A 17,306-nucleotide genomic window follows, 5' to 3' on the forward strand; every position below is an offset into this window, starting at 1 on the left:
CAGCCCAGCGGTGCGACCTGGGGTGTAAGGAAAGAGCTGAGTCTGGAGATGTAGAAACACAAGGGATACCCTGGCTCCCCATGAGGTGTCTGGCTCCTTCAGGGAGGGCTGCTCGACATGTAGGTAACATAAATAAGATGCATGTTGGACAGGACAGCGTGGATATGGTCAAATATCCAGAGTGGTTTGCATGGAAAGTCGCTCTTATTTCCCACTGCTGGATTTTTAGTGGGAACTGAGGGAAAAGATGCTCAGCAGAGCATCAGCAGTGCCAAGGAATGGCTGAGGGTGCATTTCTAAGGAATTTCTAGGAAAAATTAGCCTGTTCAGTCTGGGAAAATTGCTGAAACTGCCTACAACTGCAAGGAAGGATGTTTTAATAAGGTGAGATGGGATCTTCTCATTAGTTTTTAGGGATAGGCTAAACAGCAGGGAGTATTTGGATTATAGGTTGGGAAAAACTTGATAATCTCAAAGAAGGTTTTATTAGGGGATGGAGGAAAGAGCAGAAACAGCAATAGATTTCTTCTGCTCCTCAGGAACTGATGGATCCTGGCTATGAACATTAATCTCATGAAGCCGAAAGTTAAATGACATAGTTAAGTAAGGGGTTGTGTCTTACCTGAGGGATTGTCCCACACCCATAGCCACAGTTTTGCTAATAAAAAATTATTGTAGCTGAGTTAAAAGGGACAAATATGTTCTTACCGGTTTTTAAAAAAATTATGTAAGGAATGATTCACCTCAAAGTTAAAATGAGGAAGTTCTAAACCCAGTGGTGATACCAGGAGATTAGGGTGACAGCCCTTAAATAGATGGGAAAGGTTTCTGATGTGGTTGCTTGGTTGCATTAATCCTGTAAAGATATTTTGGGATGATTTGTGCTGCCACAGCTGGGAGCTGTGGGTTTAGAGGGGTTTGAAAGTGCCAAGAGGGTGACCCAAACCCTGGCTGCTTCTCCCAGGAAAGGTGTGAGCCCTTTGCACAGCAGATGCAGGTAAACTCCAGAGATAGGACCTGAGGAAGACAGCCCCAGATTTGGGTAATATTCTTTGAAACTGCAGGTAAGTTCAAGCCTTTGAATTCTTGTCCTTAATGAACCTGACAGGACAAGTTTTAGTTTTGCGTTGACACTTTTCTTTCTCTTCTCCTTCCTCTGATCCAAGAGTGTTTAATCTGAACAAGTGTCTCTTTCTGAAGCAGCATTAAAAGAAACTGTAGGAGTTCACAGACTCCCCTCCATGACATTTTTGGGCTCGCAGAACCAGCCTCCTGAGTGCAGAAATACTTCCTTAGCAGACCCCTGCATGGTCCATTGGGGCTTTCATTTTAAATTAAAGGCACAAATTTGTGCGTATTTGCTTTGCAATGATACAAGGTCTCATTTTCTTCTGAAAAAAACCCTTTATGGTGTCTTGGCAGAAGCTGAGGTGGTTCATGTTGACTTTAGGGTCACTCTATCACTTGAAATTCACTTCATTGCAAAGGAAAATTGGAGCTTTTAGCAATAGATGTGTATTTTGCATGTGTATATGCATGTATGTACATATGTATTGATTTTAATATAGACTTATTGTCATCTTCAGTTAATTTATTACAGTTTTGGTTTGTTTCCTAGTTTAATCCACGTGCATGGGAGCCATGTGAGTTTGGCTGTACTTGGTTTAGAAAACAGCCCATCTCCAAGTATGTTGTAATATATGATACAATCTAAGACATTTGTGAATATGTTGAAGTGTTCTACGTTTCTATTTCAATTAAACTCGCTGTGTTATGGGATCATCTCTGAGTTATTCTCTCCTTGCATCTTCAACATGCTGCTGGTGACATCATCAGGAGCTGGGGACACTCAGTGGTGTTTCTGGGTGTCATTCCAGGCAGATCCTCTTGGAACAGCAGCTCCTTCAATTCTTGGCCAGTGATCCCAAGATCACAAGTGAGGAAAGTGATTGTAACGAGGAAATAAAATTTGTGTTGTTGTTCATTGGTGAAAGCCATTGCATACAAGGTGTTGGAGTCCAGGGCATCCCTCTGGGCGCCCTGGGAAGTCACAGACCTCGGTAGAGAGGCCTGGGACCCGATAAAAGGGTCTGGGGTCTGTGCAGGGGGGTTTGCCTGGCACAGAGCCCAGGAAGACACAGTCTTTGATTTTGGTCCATGAGAAAAACATCTAACAGAGAGAAGAATTGCAAGTCACAAAGGTGTTACAGAGAGTAGTGTAGTTTATCACTGTGCAGAAGATTTTGTAGTTTTGGATTTTTAGAATGTAGATGCAAAGGGACAAGATGGTGATTTTAGGGCGGTGCCCTGGGTTCTTCTTCTTCTCCCTTGGCATCCATCTTCTGTAGTGACGTGGGCACAAAGTAGCTTCAGTGGATTGGATCAGAGTAGAAATGACCCTGTTAGTATAGGTGATAGACATTGGCATAGAATTGTAAACAATGGGTACGTAGTTATCTGTATAAGAGGTAGCGACCTCCCATCACAGGGGGAGTCACCTCATGTCCGAGCTGCTGTGAACATCTTGGCCGGACACAGGAGGGGAGTCACATTGTGTCCAGGCTGCTGTGAACATCTTGGCTGGACACAGAGAATTGTAAGATAAGAACTAATAAATAACTCGAGAAACCAAGAAAACCAAGACCTTGAGACTCCTCATCCTTCTCGCGCCGAACACCGAGCACTGAACTCAGCACAGAACACAGAGACATAGAGTCAGACAACAGACCCTAAATCCTTCAGAGGTCAAGAGGAAAAATCACTCCCTTCGTGCCCACATGAACCACCAGCCTTTGAATCTCGGGTGAGGAAACAACCAGATTAAAACCCTAAGACAAGGGAGAGAAAAAAATACTGAACCTTAAGGTCCTCAGCTCTCTGGGGTTGGAATGTCCCTGTTCACCTGCAGTTTTATGTCCTCAGTGTTTAAAATTTCTCCTTAAATTCTGCACAGTAAATAGTCATAGGAGGATTTACTAAGGTGAGTCATTTTTATTCTATAGTGGGAGAGCAAAAAGGAAATAAAATAAATTTGCTTGTCAAGGAGTTTTTAATCAAGGATAGAAACTGTGATTGGCTAATTCTTGCTTGGGTTTGGTTTGGGTTTTTTTGCTCTTTTATTTTGGTTTTATGCTTTTGCATCTGAACTGTGTTATTTTTTTGTCCAAAATACCTGGGTGTCTATACCATCTTTGTCTTGCATCCATCCTTGTCATCTTTGTACAGCATCCATCATTTTTCTGGGGATCTGACACTTAAGGAGCTTTTTCCAACTGAGATTCCCATCAGTTCTCTGCAATATCATTATGGGTTATCAAGGACCTTATTAAATGGTGGCTGTTTTGGCGGGTGTAGATTTCTCTGTAATACTGTTGTAGGCAACAGAAGTGGTTGGAAGGATGCCAGAAAATGGAATGGAATTTTTATCTGATGTGGAAAAAAAGGTTAAAAAAAAATTCCTTGCATTTTTTTTAAATTGTACATTTTCATCTCAATTCAGTACAAGGGACGTTTCCATGCCAGGGTCTCTCAGTTTCTGGCAGTTCCAGAGGTTGCTGGCTCCAGGTGTGCAGTGGTTGCAGAGGCTGTTCCAGCCCAGCTCCACATTCCCATGCTCAGGCATGGGATCCTTCATGGATCCCAGCCCATCATTCCCTTCCATCCCCACTTCGAGTGTTGGGTCCATCACTACCTCTCTGCTGCATGAACAATTTGCTTGATCTGCAGAGGAGAAAATATTCCCAGCAGGACATTTTTTCCCAATGAGTCACTCTGCCCTAAATTTAACCTTCTGGATATTGTGGATTTTTTCTTAAAATTTCTTTACAAAATATAATAGCCCAGCTAAAGCTTTTGTGAAGTACTTTCCAGTCACTTAGTGGCCAAGCCCTCTGACTAGTTTGTATTTCAGCCCAGAATACCTTTCATAATCTTTGCCAGTATCCAGTGTTGGTGGTCTTAAAATTTTATAACCGAGTGGAAAACTGTTAAGTGCTCAGGCTTCAGAGCATGCCTAATTAATTCTTTCCAGGGTTTTAGTCCTTTAAAAAGTGTTAAAAACATGGATTCAGTGTATCATTGAATATTGCATGGTTCTGTGGAAATAAATTGCATCAGTTTGATTCCTTTAGGAGTTCAGAGAGTTTTTGCTCTGTGCTTCCTCTGTAAGTTTACAGGAGTCTGTGGAAAGTTCAGGTTAAAATGGGCAAACGTTGTTAATAGGGGGGGAGTAGCTCGATGGCAAAGCGAAAGCCCAAAAATCACATCAGAAAACTCTTTGCAAAGACATCAGTCAGCTGCATTTGAAAATCAGGCAAAATCTCCCCTGTGCTCACAACTCCAAAAGCATTTCCTCATGTGAACTTTAGTATTTTTATTTTGAGCAGAAAATCACACTTGTGTTCATTTTATTTCATGACTGCTTAAGGATATTATGATGACTTAATGCTGGAAAGGGATGGCAGCACTTGAGAAGCAGGTGAGGCCAATTTGAGCTTTTTTCTCTCCTCACATCAAGCCCTGGAGGGGATTCAGCCTCAGAACCATTAAGGGTCTTTCAACATCCAGGCTTATGTGCTTCTTCCAAGAGACGTGGAGAGATGAAAAAGGAGCACATGATGGAGATGAACTGGAGATTATCATTTTAATGCAGAATTAAAGGGGAAGATGTCAACATGGATATCTATTGCTCTCCCTTCCAGCACAGCTCAGACTGGGGAGTTGCTCTTTGTGAAACCGTTGGGGACTTTGGTGGCTTTTCCAAGGTAAAATTGGCAATGCTGGGGTGCTCTTGTCGTGGTCTGGTTGGCTTTGCTGTCCTTAGTGTCTTCTTGTTCTGAGGTTTTGGGAGGAAAGAGTAAAAGAAGAGACTTGAGAGAGATTCACTCACCTACCTAAGGAAACACCACGTGGGACATCTTTTGGAGCAGGGCAAATCATAGAAGCATGGAATAATTTGGTTTGGAAAAGCCTTTTAAAACCATGGAGCCCCCCAGAACTGCCAAGGCCACCACTGACCTGTATTCCCAAGTGCTACATTCATAGAACTTTTAAATCCCTCCAGGGATTGGGACTCCACCCCTGCCCTGAACAGCCTATTCCAGAATTTCACCACTCAAGATCATCAGGCCAAGCTCCAATGAAGAAAGGTCTGCAGATCTCCAAAGGGATTCAGTGAAATCTCCAAAGGCAGCCCTGGAAACTCATCTCTTTATTAAATTCCAAGAAATCTTTTGCTTTCCGCATGAAAGAGTGAAAATATGTTGATCTATCTATGTAAAATGTAAAATTTTCTGTGAGCATGGATCAAACTACAGGAAATAACAACACAGACTGTGCTGATGGAGTCTTTGACCAATTAAAAGGTAAAACACCCAGTTCTGTGAAAAATCTGAGCTGACTTGTCCCAGCTCCTTGCCAGAATATGTATGTTATGGAGAGTCACAATTTTGGTTTAAAAGCTTAAGGGAAAACAAACAAAAAAAAAATCCTCAGGGTCAATTAGGAATCAATAAAATGCTCGGGATACAAGTTTCCTTTCCATCCACTGAAGTCCTGGAGTTGCCCATGGTGGCATTATCATTTGACCTCTGTGGATAAGAGGATGCTGAGGGCAGGTCCCTGCTGGCACCAGGAGAGGCAAGGGAAGAAAGGAAGGGCTGTTTTCCTTGGGAGTTAAATGGTATTTGTGTCTGCCTTTGCATGGAATGTGGTGCTGGGTGGGTAATTCACCACCCAGCTTTGGTGTAGCATTCCAGAGATCCCAACACGGGCTGCAAAGGACAAAACATCATCATTACCACTTTCTGCAGGCTGTGGGAGAGAGCACATGGTCTCATTGCCCAGGAATTTTTTTGGATACTGAAGGTGATGCTTGGAGTTGTGACAAGGAATCATCCTGGAATCACAGGATGGTTTGGGTTGAAAGGGACCTTAAAGATGATCCAGTTCCAAACCCTGCCATGGGCAAGTGACAATGATTGACAGAGAGATGTGGAGTTCGTAGGTTGCATGCATGAAGCCAGTTTATTGATATCCCTAGCTGAGTTTATATACCTTTCCATTATATAACAAGTAATAATGCCAAGTGCATTGCTTAATACATGCCTCGTACTAACTAACACAGATATGTACTGTCTTATCTCAGTTCTGCGTGCTAAGCATGTATCGTACCAAGCACATTGCTGTCTCTTACATTCCTTTCCCAAACTTACGCTTTCAGTTGCCAAGGTTTGCGGCCTACCAATGCTAACATGTCCATTTCTGTCATGAGCTGAGCAGTGCTCCCAGCATGGCTCTCTAGCTGTATCCCCACAGGCAAGGACACCTTCCACTGGACCAGGTTGCTCCAATCTCTGTCCAACCTGCCTTTGAAAAGAAACACCTGTCAGGAGTGGGATTTCAGTGCAGGGAAAGACATTTGAACCTTGAGAACTCAATTCCTATTCCACAGCCTCGGAATTTGGAGGATGTTTGACTGGGCACATGGCATTCTGTGAAGTGCCAAGACTGGGCACCAGCAATATTTTGCCTCAGCCACACAGAGTTTTTCTGCCAGTAGGACCCAGAATTCTTGGGGACATTTCCAAATGGCAAACATCACTAACTTGGGATGTGCAGTAGCACAAAAACAGCAACACCAAATACAGCTGGCTCAAAACACACCCAGAAATATCAGTGTGCATTAATCCTTTTTTTAAAACAAAAATATACAAGTGCCCACTTTGCATTTTAATTTTATGTAATTGAAGTATGAGCTACAAAAAAATCCTCACTCCTGGTGTGCAAATCCTTGTTTTCACCCAGCTCCTCTGAGCATTGCCAAAGCTCTGTTCAGTCGTGTCCAGCTTTGAGGAGGTGATCACAAGAAGACATGGCAACCAGTTGTCATTGTCACTTCAGACAGGTTTAGCCAGGATTGTGTGGTAGTTAAATGGTTGATTGGAATTGCACTAATTGATTATTTAGATGATAGTTAAGTTGTACTTTGTATTTCATCAACCTTTTTGTGTTCACTACAAAGAGCAGCAGTGAAGCACCAGTGACTGGGAGATGGGTGTGTTATTGCTGTTCAAAACTATCGAAAAAGTGAATATGCTAGGATGAAGTGGGAAAGAGTAATTTGTGTAGAAATGGGATGAGTGGAGGTTTAGGGAGGGTTGCTCACAAGAACCTACATGGAAATCCCTCACAGTAGCTGGGACTGTTTCCAGTGGAATGGCAGGACAATGGGATGGACAGGGTGTGCTTATTCCTGAAGAATCCCAGCTCTGTGGCTGAGTTTTGACCCTGCATGATGGTAAGTCTGCACCCTGTCCCAGCTCTCCTTTCTCCCTGTGTCAGTGAAGGGATTGCTCTTGATCCTGGATCCTGTGGAATTCCTCACATGCTCACAGTCAGATTAAACCAGGAGCAACTCTGCCCCTGGGATAGTGAGGGAGAGAGGTCTAATGTGTTATTTAGCAGCTACCCCTGCAATATTTAAGAAAGACAATGCAGAGGATAAAATAAATTATTATAATTTAAATTCTGTTGTGCTTGTAGAAGCACAATGGAAGATTGAGAACATTCATCACTCTGTATGCCTCAATAAGAAGTGTTGTCAAAATTTTTCCCAACCCTCTCCAGGTTCCCCAACCAGTGTGCAGTTGCTTTGAGATACCCATATGTTCACAGGTAACTTTAAATATTAAATTGATTTGGAAAATAATTTTGCAACACAAATTCCCATAGGATAGGGAAGTCAACATCATCACCCCCCCCACTCCCCACCCTTCCCTGTTTAGAGCAGGTCATGACTAAGGCTAAGGTTAGAAAATCAGAACCTGATTTTTTACTGTAATTTAAATTTCTCCTCCCAGCCTCCTGGCATGTCACAGGAATATAGTTACTGCCCTACAGAAATTATAATTTTCCTAGTCTGGCATCCCATTCCTGGCAGTGATCGACAGCAGATGCTCCAGCAGAAGCCAAAAACATTAGCAAGCAAATGGCAATGAAATTCCATGCAGGAGGGTCCTTGCTCCCGGGAGACACTTCTCCCACAGCAGGCTGAGTGAGTGGGAAGGGTATGGATCCATATAATACACTTTTCCATGGCAGGAGGGAGGACATAATTTACAACTGCAGGACATCACTGGTGTGTCCGTGTGTGCACCTGGTTGGATGCTCCTTGTCCAGCTCCATGTGGACCTGCCTGGTGCAAAGGTGTTGATTGCAACCCTTCCAAGAGGACTGGGATATTTAAGATCTCCCAGTGTTTTAATGTTTTTCTTGCATCCCTGGGGTTACTTTCTGTAAAAGCCACATCAGAGTTTTGCTCAGAGGAAGAAGGAGATGCAAATTCCAGAAGTGTCATTTGTGGGGACACAGTGAGAGGTGTCACCACAGTGGCTGAGGACACCATGGGGTCCACGGTGTGGGGAAGACCTTTGAGTCCACCTCTGCTCATGTGTGCAGGGCGGGATGGGAATAACTCCCTGGTGTCCCAGGAATTCTGCACTCGTGACCCAGAGCCATGTCCTGAGGGCTCCCAGCTCTGCTCCTCTGGCAGCAGAAGCCATGTGTCTCCTTGGATGGCTCCCTGCTCTGCCTCAATAGCTGTTTGTCATGATCCTTAATGCCACAGCTGCTTGCTTATGCCAGGTCATCTGCTTTTATTAGTCCTGCCCCACCACCCACTGAAACTCACACCAGCCGGGAGGGAGATCATTATCCACATCCAAAAATAGCATTTCTCTGGCCCCACTCTTCCAGAGACCAGGGAAACTTGGGGATTTTCCTCCTTTTCTGTTTTCCAGTTGTGCTGGTTTCGCCCCTGCTGCCTCATGAAGGCCGGAGCAGCTGCTCTGGCAGCTGGAATCCTCGGAGGCACTGGGGTGTTGCTCTTCCTCATCACCTTTGGGACGAATTATTGGCTCCTGGCCATGGACACCTGTGGGGTCTTCAAGCATGGGAACAGAACTCTGAGCACCAGGGAGGTGAGCTCTGAAATCTTGTGCTTTGAAAGAACTTATCAAAATAATTTCCGATCTAAAATTTTGAAATCTGTGATAATATTTATGCTCAGTGAAAGTGACCTGTTAATGTAAAAGGTCAGCCTGAGGTAAAATGTTAGCCTGAGATAAAACTTTAAATTCTTTAAAATCCAACCTAGCTTTTCCATAATATTGAGCATTTTGACTGGGGTAAATTGTGTCTAGGAAACATTAAGATGGCACCTCTGTAATCTGGCAGATATGAACATTAGAGAAAGAAAGGCAAAAATGTAAGAGTTTTAGTTGTTGACAGCATTTCCCTCTAAAGACAAAAGATATCTCCTGATATTTGCCATTAAAAGATGCTGAGGCAGTGACTTCAAAAGCACCAGGCAGAAATAGGAACTGCTCTTACTCTTCCCTCGGAGCTATTCTATTTCTATTTTAGACACCGTTTCTATTATTTCTATTTCTCTTACTGGTTGTGGAAAACAGGCTCTGTTTTTACCTTCTCTGTCCTTTCTTAAACTGTCAAATACTGTCCCTTACAGATAAGGATGGGCTGAGTATCTGGCAAACTCAGTGAAATGTGCTGTGGATGCACCAAATCAGAGCCACCAGCTGAGGAAGTTTCAGGGCTGAATGTTCCCCTTGTCATAGTCAGGATTTTATCCTGAAAGTAAAAGGAGAATCAGGTCAGAGCTCTGGAAGCTGCTATAATGTGATGCATAAAAACATTGAGGCGAGGGAAGCAGAAGATCTTTGGGGAGACCTCAGAGCCCCTTCCAGTGCCTAAAGGGGCTCCAGGAGAGCTGGAGAGGGACTTGGGACAAGGGATGGAGGGACAAGATGAGGGGCAATGGCTTTCCACTGCTAGAGGGATACTGGGGAGAAATTCTTCCCTGTGAGGCCCTGGCACAGGTTGCCCAGAGAAGCTGTGACTGCCCCTGGATCCCTGGAAGTGTCCAAGGCCATGTTGGACAGGGCTTGGAGCAACCTGGGCTAGTGGAAGGTGTCCCTGCCCATGGCAGGGGGTGGCACTGGATGGTCTTTAAGGTCCCTTCCCACCCAAACCTATTAATCTGTGACAGGATAAGCACCTCTAGCACCTCACTGTTGAGTCCCATCTCCTTTCTCTGGTTCACAGGGCAGATTCCTCTATGGACATTCCCCATCCATCATAAAACCTAATCTTGTCACAGTCCTGTCTCCTTTGCCAAACTTTGTGTGAGGAAGATAAAATTGGTTTTGAGATAATTTTAATAAATCCTTTGGTAAATCTTCCATGACTAAACTTTGCAATGTTGTCCCTTCTGGAAAGACCAAAGCCTTGTGCTCACAGGTCTGTTTTGGGGGTTGGAAGAAGGTGTTTGAGGAGTAGAACACACTCAGAAGGCCCAGCTCCCTGAAATTCCCATCCAGCTCTGGCCAGCAGGGGCTTAAGGACAACAGAGAAGGCGGAAAATGGTTTGTGCAGGTCTGCAGGACAATTTGTTATCAGAACATTTTGTAGCTGTGACACAGCAGAAAGTCAAGGACAGCAGCTCCTCTGTGTTTCCCAATCCCTCCAAAACTGACTCAAAAGCAAATGAAAACCCCATAAAAATTAAATCAATGTCTGACTAAGCAAAGCATACACTCTTTGTACCATGATCTTCCCTGTTTTCAGCCTGGACTTTCATTCCTTCCCAGGCTGAAACTCCAACAGAGGCTGGGAAGGAGATCCTCACTTTCCACCACGAGGGTTTCTTCTGGCGGTGCTGGTTCTTTGGCAAGGGCCACCCTGAGACCATTTGGGCCTTCTGGTACAGTGAGTACAATGCCACCACTCACAGGAAGTGCTCCCAGGGATGCAGAGGCAGTTTTTATTTCATTTTTGTCATTCTCATCTTCTGTCAAAAGTGAACCTGTCTCACTCTTTTTGTGCCCTTTCTGTGCTCATTTTTTGACTTGGATTTTGCTCTCAGAGGGCTGTTCACAGAAATGTTGCAACCTCTTGAGGCTATTTCATTTATCACCTACAAAGTTATGTGAAGTGGTGGCTTCCACCAGCAAGGAGAACCCTTCCTTTCTCCCCCTCCCTTCCAATACCTCTTGATGTTTGTGTTCAGCAAAGTTCTGTAAATGTGAGCCCATGCCCTTCCTGGCATTGCTCTTCTGCCCGTTTTCTGCCTTCCAGGTGCTCAGCATTCCCAGCTCCCACTGATTTCAGCACTGGGAAGGCTGGAACTGCACGTTCGTGGTGTCCCTGGGTGCTCAGGACCAGTGGTGCACGATGGAAAGCCATTTTATTTAAAGATCTTGCCTCTTTTACTTTTTAAGATAATCGAAATTACACTTCAGAATAAACAGAGAGGGATGCAAAATCCTTTATTTTTTGGAGAACACATTCAACTCTTCAAAAACAAATTGAAGGAAAGGGTGAAACCTGTTCTGTGACACTGGTTGGTGCCAACCTGGTGGCACTCGTGCAGTGAAGGGTTGGCCCAGTGAACCAGGTCCTCCCACCAGGAACAGGAAAGGAGTGAGACCACACCAGGAGATGCCTGGCACCAGCCCTGCGGGGGGCCACAACTCTACAGTAGGATTTGAGATACCCCCCTCCCCCCCCCCCCCCGATTTTTAATTGGTTCTGCAAAGGCTTTAAACACCACAAAAACCTTGGCCCTGTGCCCACTAAGGCCATGATGGAAGATGTTCCTGTGGTTGTGGAGCAGCATTATCACCAGAGGGCACTTCTCTGCAAATAATGCAGGTTCCCACACTAAATTTACTCTGCAGTGATTAAAATTTCAAATGACTTCACTGTCCCCCAGCCCCTGACCTGCTTCCTGTAAAATCTTGCAGGAATACTTCCCACCACAGTTCAACTGAACAATGGGAGGTTTTTCACATGGAAAAGTTGTGATAAAAAAGGACAAGTTTGAGACAGGGAATTTGCTACTGAATTACATTATATGGAAGTACATAATATAATTTTACCTCAAGTAAAATGAGTCACTCTGATAACTAGCAATTTTTTTGCTACTTCTTTATGTATTTATTATAATAGGATTGATCATGGCAAAGTAATTTACTGCTCTTGTGGATGTAATAATTAATTCAATAGGTATTCCATAGTCAATTTAGCATGAACTAATGTCCACCTATTATAAAGTGCTCTTTTGAGCTGGGGAACATATTTAAATAAATGGCCAACCATTAATTAATTCATTTAACATTAATTCTATGACTGTTAATCATGATAAGCCTCAGTGGTATTAATATTGATGAGGCACTTCCATTCTAATTGTGGTTTTCCTTCTCACTAGCTGGAGGTCTTGGAAGTACCTTGTTCTGGTACCCAAACATTTTGAGTCTTCCAGGTGGTCAGGCACATTCTCTGGAGAAAAACAGCAATGAGAATATTGACACTGACTTCAGTTGTTCCATCTTTTGTGATTTTTGTCCACCTCAGACTCAGGTTATGAAGATGAGATGTGAAAGAAGCAATCTCAGATCCTTTGATATCTCCCCTCTTTCACAATTCTTATTTCTATTTTTATTTTTCTCTCTAACCAAGATTTATTATCTTTTTTTCCTCCTCAGCCTTCTGATTTCCCTGAGGGTTTTGCAGGTGTCCTGGATTGTAGTGTGGGATGTACACAAAGTATTTATTCTATCACCATCTTCATGAACTGTTGAAACCAAGTGGGGCAGTGCTCTAGTGTAGGGCTGTCTTCTGCTAATGGCCCATCAACGCCTTGCCCATGACTCACAGGTAACGCCCTCCAGGAGTTATCTCTGTTTAATGGGCCATCAAGGACCCACTTCACACTCATCATCCCATTGTGAGATGCTCCACCCAGGGGGAGAGCCAAGCATTCTCACCTGGATATAATCAGGGATTTGGGACAGGGCAAGCAGCCCTTACCTACTGGATTCCCAGAGGACCAGAGCTACCAGACCTTTCTACAGGGTCACTGCTTCAGGAAGACCACCTCATCTGGACTACTTCCACCATCCTGCTCAGGTTGTATTCTGACTCTGTCAGTGGTCTTTTGTATTATTGCTTTTATTTTATTTTTTACCTTTTTACCTTTCTTCTTATTAAATTGTATCTCTGACTTGGAGCCTCTCACTCATTTTGCTTTCAAACCACAACAGCAGGTTTTACACAACAGCACATCACCATCTCAGTACTGTAACTGATTCTGCAGGAAATAAAAGCAAACAGGGATTAAATTATTTTTCTTCATCTTTTTCAGCCAGCCAAGCACACCCCAAGTTCTGCATGCATGGCTACCTCTTCCCCATCCCCATTGCTGTGGGACCTTTCCCCCATCCCTCCTATGACACAACTACAGGTGAGTTTTTTTTCCTTCTCCCCCAGCAGCTCCTTTCCCAAGGGATCAGGCAGAGATCTGGGATGTGTGTCAGTGCTGTGGTTCTCCTGTTGTAAATTCACATGGTCAAGCATGGCCAACACCTTTGGAAAGCTCCTTCACAAATCAGTCCTGCTTGGTTTGCTGCCCCAAGCACACATTGAGAGGTTCTACCACATTTTCTCTCCTTTAGCCTGGCCGTACTGGGATGGGCTGTGCTCCCTCCCACGGGGTGCTCAGCACCTACTCCTATGAGCAAGGCAGGAGGATAAATCCATTCTCTCCCATCTCCTCACTCATTGGGAAGAGCTGGAGCCAGATGACCCAAACTCAGCCTGAGTGCTGACTTTCTCCCAAAATCTGGTTTCCCAGGATAGCTCAGGTGTTGATTTGTTGCAAGACAAAATAAACAAGCTCTGGAAAATCGGTTAAAGACCAAATTGTTAGAAAATCCACAGAAATGACTGGCTTATTTTTAAAGCACTGAACACTGCACAGTTGGAGAGCTCCCTTTCAATTGGGTCCCTTTTTATTTGTGTTCCTCTATATTTTCCAAGTTCTGTAATGAATCAGCTGCTGTTAGGAATTTTAATTTGCTAAATTGGTGGCAACAGTTAGAATTAATTCAATGATCTTTTGTGAAATGAATTGATTTATTTAAAGTGTGCATCAGTCTGCCTTGCCTCTGGGGATGCAGGGCAGACGTTCTGCACAAACAAACATCTTGACCTTTTCCTTAGCATTTAGTAGTACCTTTTTATAGTTTTAATTTTTTTTCTATGAGAAATTAATTAAAAAAAAATTGTCAGTAGGAGCATGTGAGGAGAAGCAGCTCGTTTCTTTGGCTGTGCTGTGCAGAATTCCTGCCCCGGGGAATGCTCTGTGGTGTCAAATGAATACGAGGGACCTGTGGAGGGAGGAGGAGGAGCTGGTGCAGGATGTGCAGTAAACACGCGGGATAAGCAGTGGGATTGTTTCTGCTTCGGAGAGACGGGCACAGAGTCCAGGTCCTGAATGATCCTGCTGATGAATACACACACTATTTTTTCCATCCTAAATAAAGGGCTCTGGAGACATCTGTTCCTGCCTGTCAGCACCCGGCTGTGAAACCCTCCCCAGCTGCCTGCCAGATGTGTCTCCTGGGACAGTCCCGGGACCATCTCGATATTCTCAGAGGTCTTTTCCGACCTTAATGGGTCTGTGAAGGTGCCGGGAAGGGGGGGATGCACCCCGGGGCGCTGCGAGCTCTGCCTGCCCCCGTCACCTCTGGGGACGTGGGGGTGGCTCAACCCCCATATTTTGGGCAGGGGGAGCACCGGGCTCCTCCCCGTCCCAATCCTCTGCAAAGCCCTCGGAGGGAGCAGCCACTTCTGTCGTTAGCACCCTTTTCTTTCTAACCAGTCTGTCCTCATTTGCAAACGCTGACAAAACAGGAGGCTGTCCAAGGAGAGGAGTCCTCCAGCTATTACCTACTCCAGAGATAATTCTGCCTTATCTGCATCCTCTTAGGCTCCCTGAGAGAAACGGGTGACGGGAGGTTAAACATGAAAATGAGTTCTGTGGTTTTGGAGAGTTCAAGATACTTATCTCTCCCTAAGTGGCTCTCCTGACAAAATGGTTTCAAATGAGGAAAACGCATCTTCTCTGTATCATTTTTCTATCAAGTGTGAATCATTTCAGCACTACCCACTTGCTCGTGCTCAGCTTAAATCGAACTGGAGCTTCTGGAAAGCAACTGGCAGGGCGAGATGTGGTGGTCCAAGGGATCGGATAAATCAGGGTGGGGAGCAGGATATCAGAGGGTCTCTGCTGGAAGACCACTACCTTTGGATAAGGTTTATGGCAGTGTTTGCAAGACACTTGGCTACTGGGAGACTTAAATTAGTGGGCTACATCCCATCCTGTTCCATCTGGTGGGATGTGATGGACTAAACTTGCTCAGCTCTGCCTGGGGTGGTTGTATGAAGTCATAGCCAAACCTGCAAATTCCTTGGATGGAGAGGCAGCTGCTCTCCTGCCCCATTCTCTTTCCCGCAGTCAAACAAGGCCATTAATGGGGGAACTCATGAGCTTCTGTTTTCCCTCCAGTCCTGCTAGCAAACACTGCTTTTATTTTAAACCGGGAGCCTGGCACCTTCCCAAAGTGTTAATTAAAGTGGAACAAAGCTATGGTCTGAACCCACTTCTCCAAATTTTGCTATTTTCTTTCCTTTCTTGCCAAGGTTTTCCAACCTCCCCCGACACAGCTAAGAGTGGTGTCCTTTCCTCCCACCCCTTTTTTTGGTGTGCTTCCCTGGCAAACCTTCCAAACCCTTTGGCCTCATTCCAGTCCCATTCTGTAGGGCATGACATTCCCCCTGAACCCATGGCTGTTCCAGGCACCCTGGCAAAGCCCTGGCTGCCTGACACAGCAGTGTCACAGGTTGTTGTTTTTACTGTTGCTAAAGCAGGAGTTAAACATGGCATCATTAAGAAAAAGATTTCTGAGGTTGAAGAAAGTCTCTTTCCCCCTCCTTTCACTGACTTTGCTCCTGTTGCAGTGTACAGAGGTTTTTGGACGGCGTTCATCCTGCTGGCCGTGGCCGCCGGGCTTGTGGGGGGGCTCCTGCTGGTGTGTGGGGTCCCCTTCTCCAGCCCCTGCTCCTACAAAATTGGTGGAGGATTCCTGCTGCTCTCAGGTGAGGGGAAATGTCTGGGGCAGGGTGGCTTTGGAATGGAGGCAGATGGGGATGAAGTACTGCCGCAGGAGATGGGGCTCTGATGGGAGCAGCAAATGATTTCCCTCTTCCCAACTGGAATTAAACCCCTGGGAGCTCTGAGCAACCTGGTCCAGTGGAAAGTGTCCCTGTCTGTGGCCTTTATGGTCTTTAAGGCCCCTTCCAACACAAACCATTCTGTGATTCCATGATTCTGTGCTCAGCCAGGCTTTAGCAAGATAGTCCTTAGTCCTAGCAAGGCTGAGATTTTTGAAAATCAGTTTTTACTATTCCTCTATGCAACCCTTTTATTTCAGTAAAGCCTGCAGGTGTGTTAAGCCTGAGCAGCATCAGCCCCACTCAGTTCCCCAGTCAGGCTTTGCATTTGGGCTGCTCCTGCCTCTGCTGTTAGCTTTGATAGAGCTGGAAACCCACGGAGTGATGAAAGGCAAACCCCATGATCCAAAATGGGAGGGCTGGCTTAAGGAGACCTGAAAAGATGAAATGATGGCACTGCAGGAAAATGAATTTAAAATAGTCATTTATTAATTTCCCCCACTACTATTACCAATGATTCCACTGAATTATCACTCGGGCTTTTTCATTTTCTGTATTTGAGAGGAATAACTGGCTTCAGTAGTAGAAATACTTGATTTATACCAGTGACTCAAACTCAGAAAAAAGCTCTTTTATGACTCAAGCAGCCACAGGCTGGAGCTCAGTTGAGCTGTGCCAAGTGAAAAACTTTGTAATGAAATCAGACCTTTCTTTGAAAAACCACTGTTTAATTGCAGATCCTTCACCAGCTCCTGCTTCCTCATATCTGGCATAAATCACATGAGACACTGTCTTTGCTCTCAGTTTATGGTTTAAGTGAGCCCAAATTTGGGGGTCTGAAAACATTGATGAAAATATTGAACAAGAAAGGTCCTGACATTGACCCATGTCCCCAGCTGCCACATCTACACAACTTTTAAATTCTTCCAAAGATGGTCATTCTACCCCTGCCCTGGGCAGCCTGTGACAGATGGACAATGCTTTCCATGAAGAAATTCCTGCTGATGTCTAACCTGAACCCATCCTGGCACAGCTTGAGGCTGTTCCCTCTCATCCTGTCCCTTCTCCCTGGGAGCAGAGCCTGAGCCCTGCCCAGCTGTCCCCTCCTGTCAGGGAGTTGTGCAGACCCAGAAGGTTCCCCCTGAGCCTCCTTTTCTCCAGGCTGAGCCCCTTTCCCAGCTCCCTCAGCCTCTCCTGGTGCTCCAGCCCCTACT

The 17,306-nt window shown here is 44.9% G+C and overlaps 1 protein-coding gene across 1 annotated transcript; it reads left to right on the forward strand.

Annotated features, from left to right (window-relative positions):
* Positions 1-8,751: 8,751 nt before the first annotated feature.
* On the forward strand, positions 8,752-16,100 carry LOC310922236 (transmembrane protein 182-like; the record flags this gene model as incomplete). The annotated part of the gene is made up of 4 exons (XM_083882694.1): positions 8,752-8,978; positions 10,668-10,785; positions 13,223-13,321; positions 15,880-16,100. The coding sequence occupies exons 1-4, from the start codon at positions 8,826-8,828 to the stop codon at positions 16,098-16,100; spliced, it is 591 nt and encodes a 196-aa protein (XP_083738820.1). The 5' UTR covers positions 8,752-8,825.
* Between the last annotated feature and the right edge of the window lie 1,206 nt (positions 16,101-17,306).

This window comes from Zosterops lateralis (assembly GCF_965231275.1).
Source record: "Zosterops lateralis genome assembly, chromosome: W".
In the NCBI taxonomy this organism is placed as follows: Eukaryota; Metazoa; Chordata; class Aves; order Passeriformes; family Zosteropidae; genus Zosterops; species Zosterops lateralis.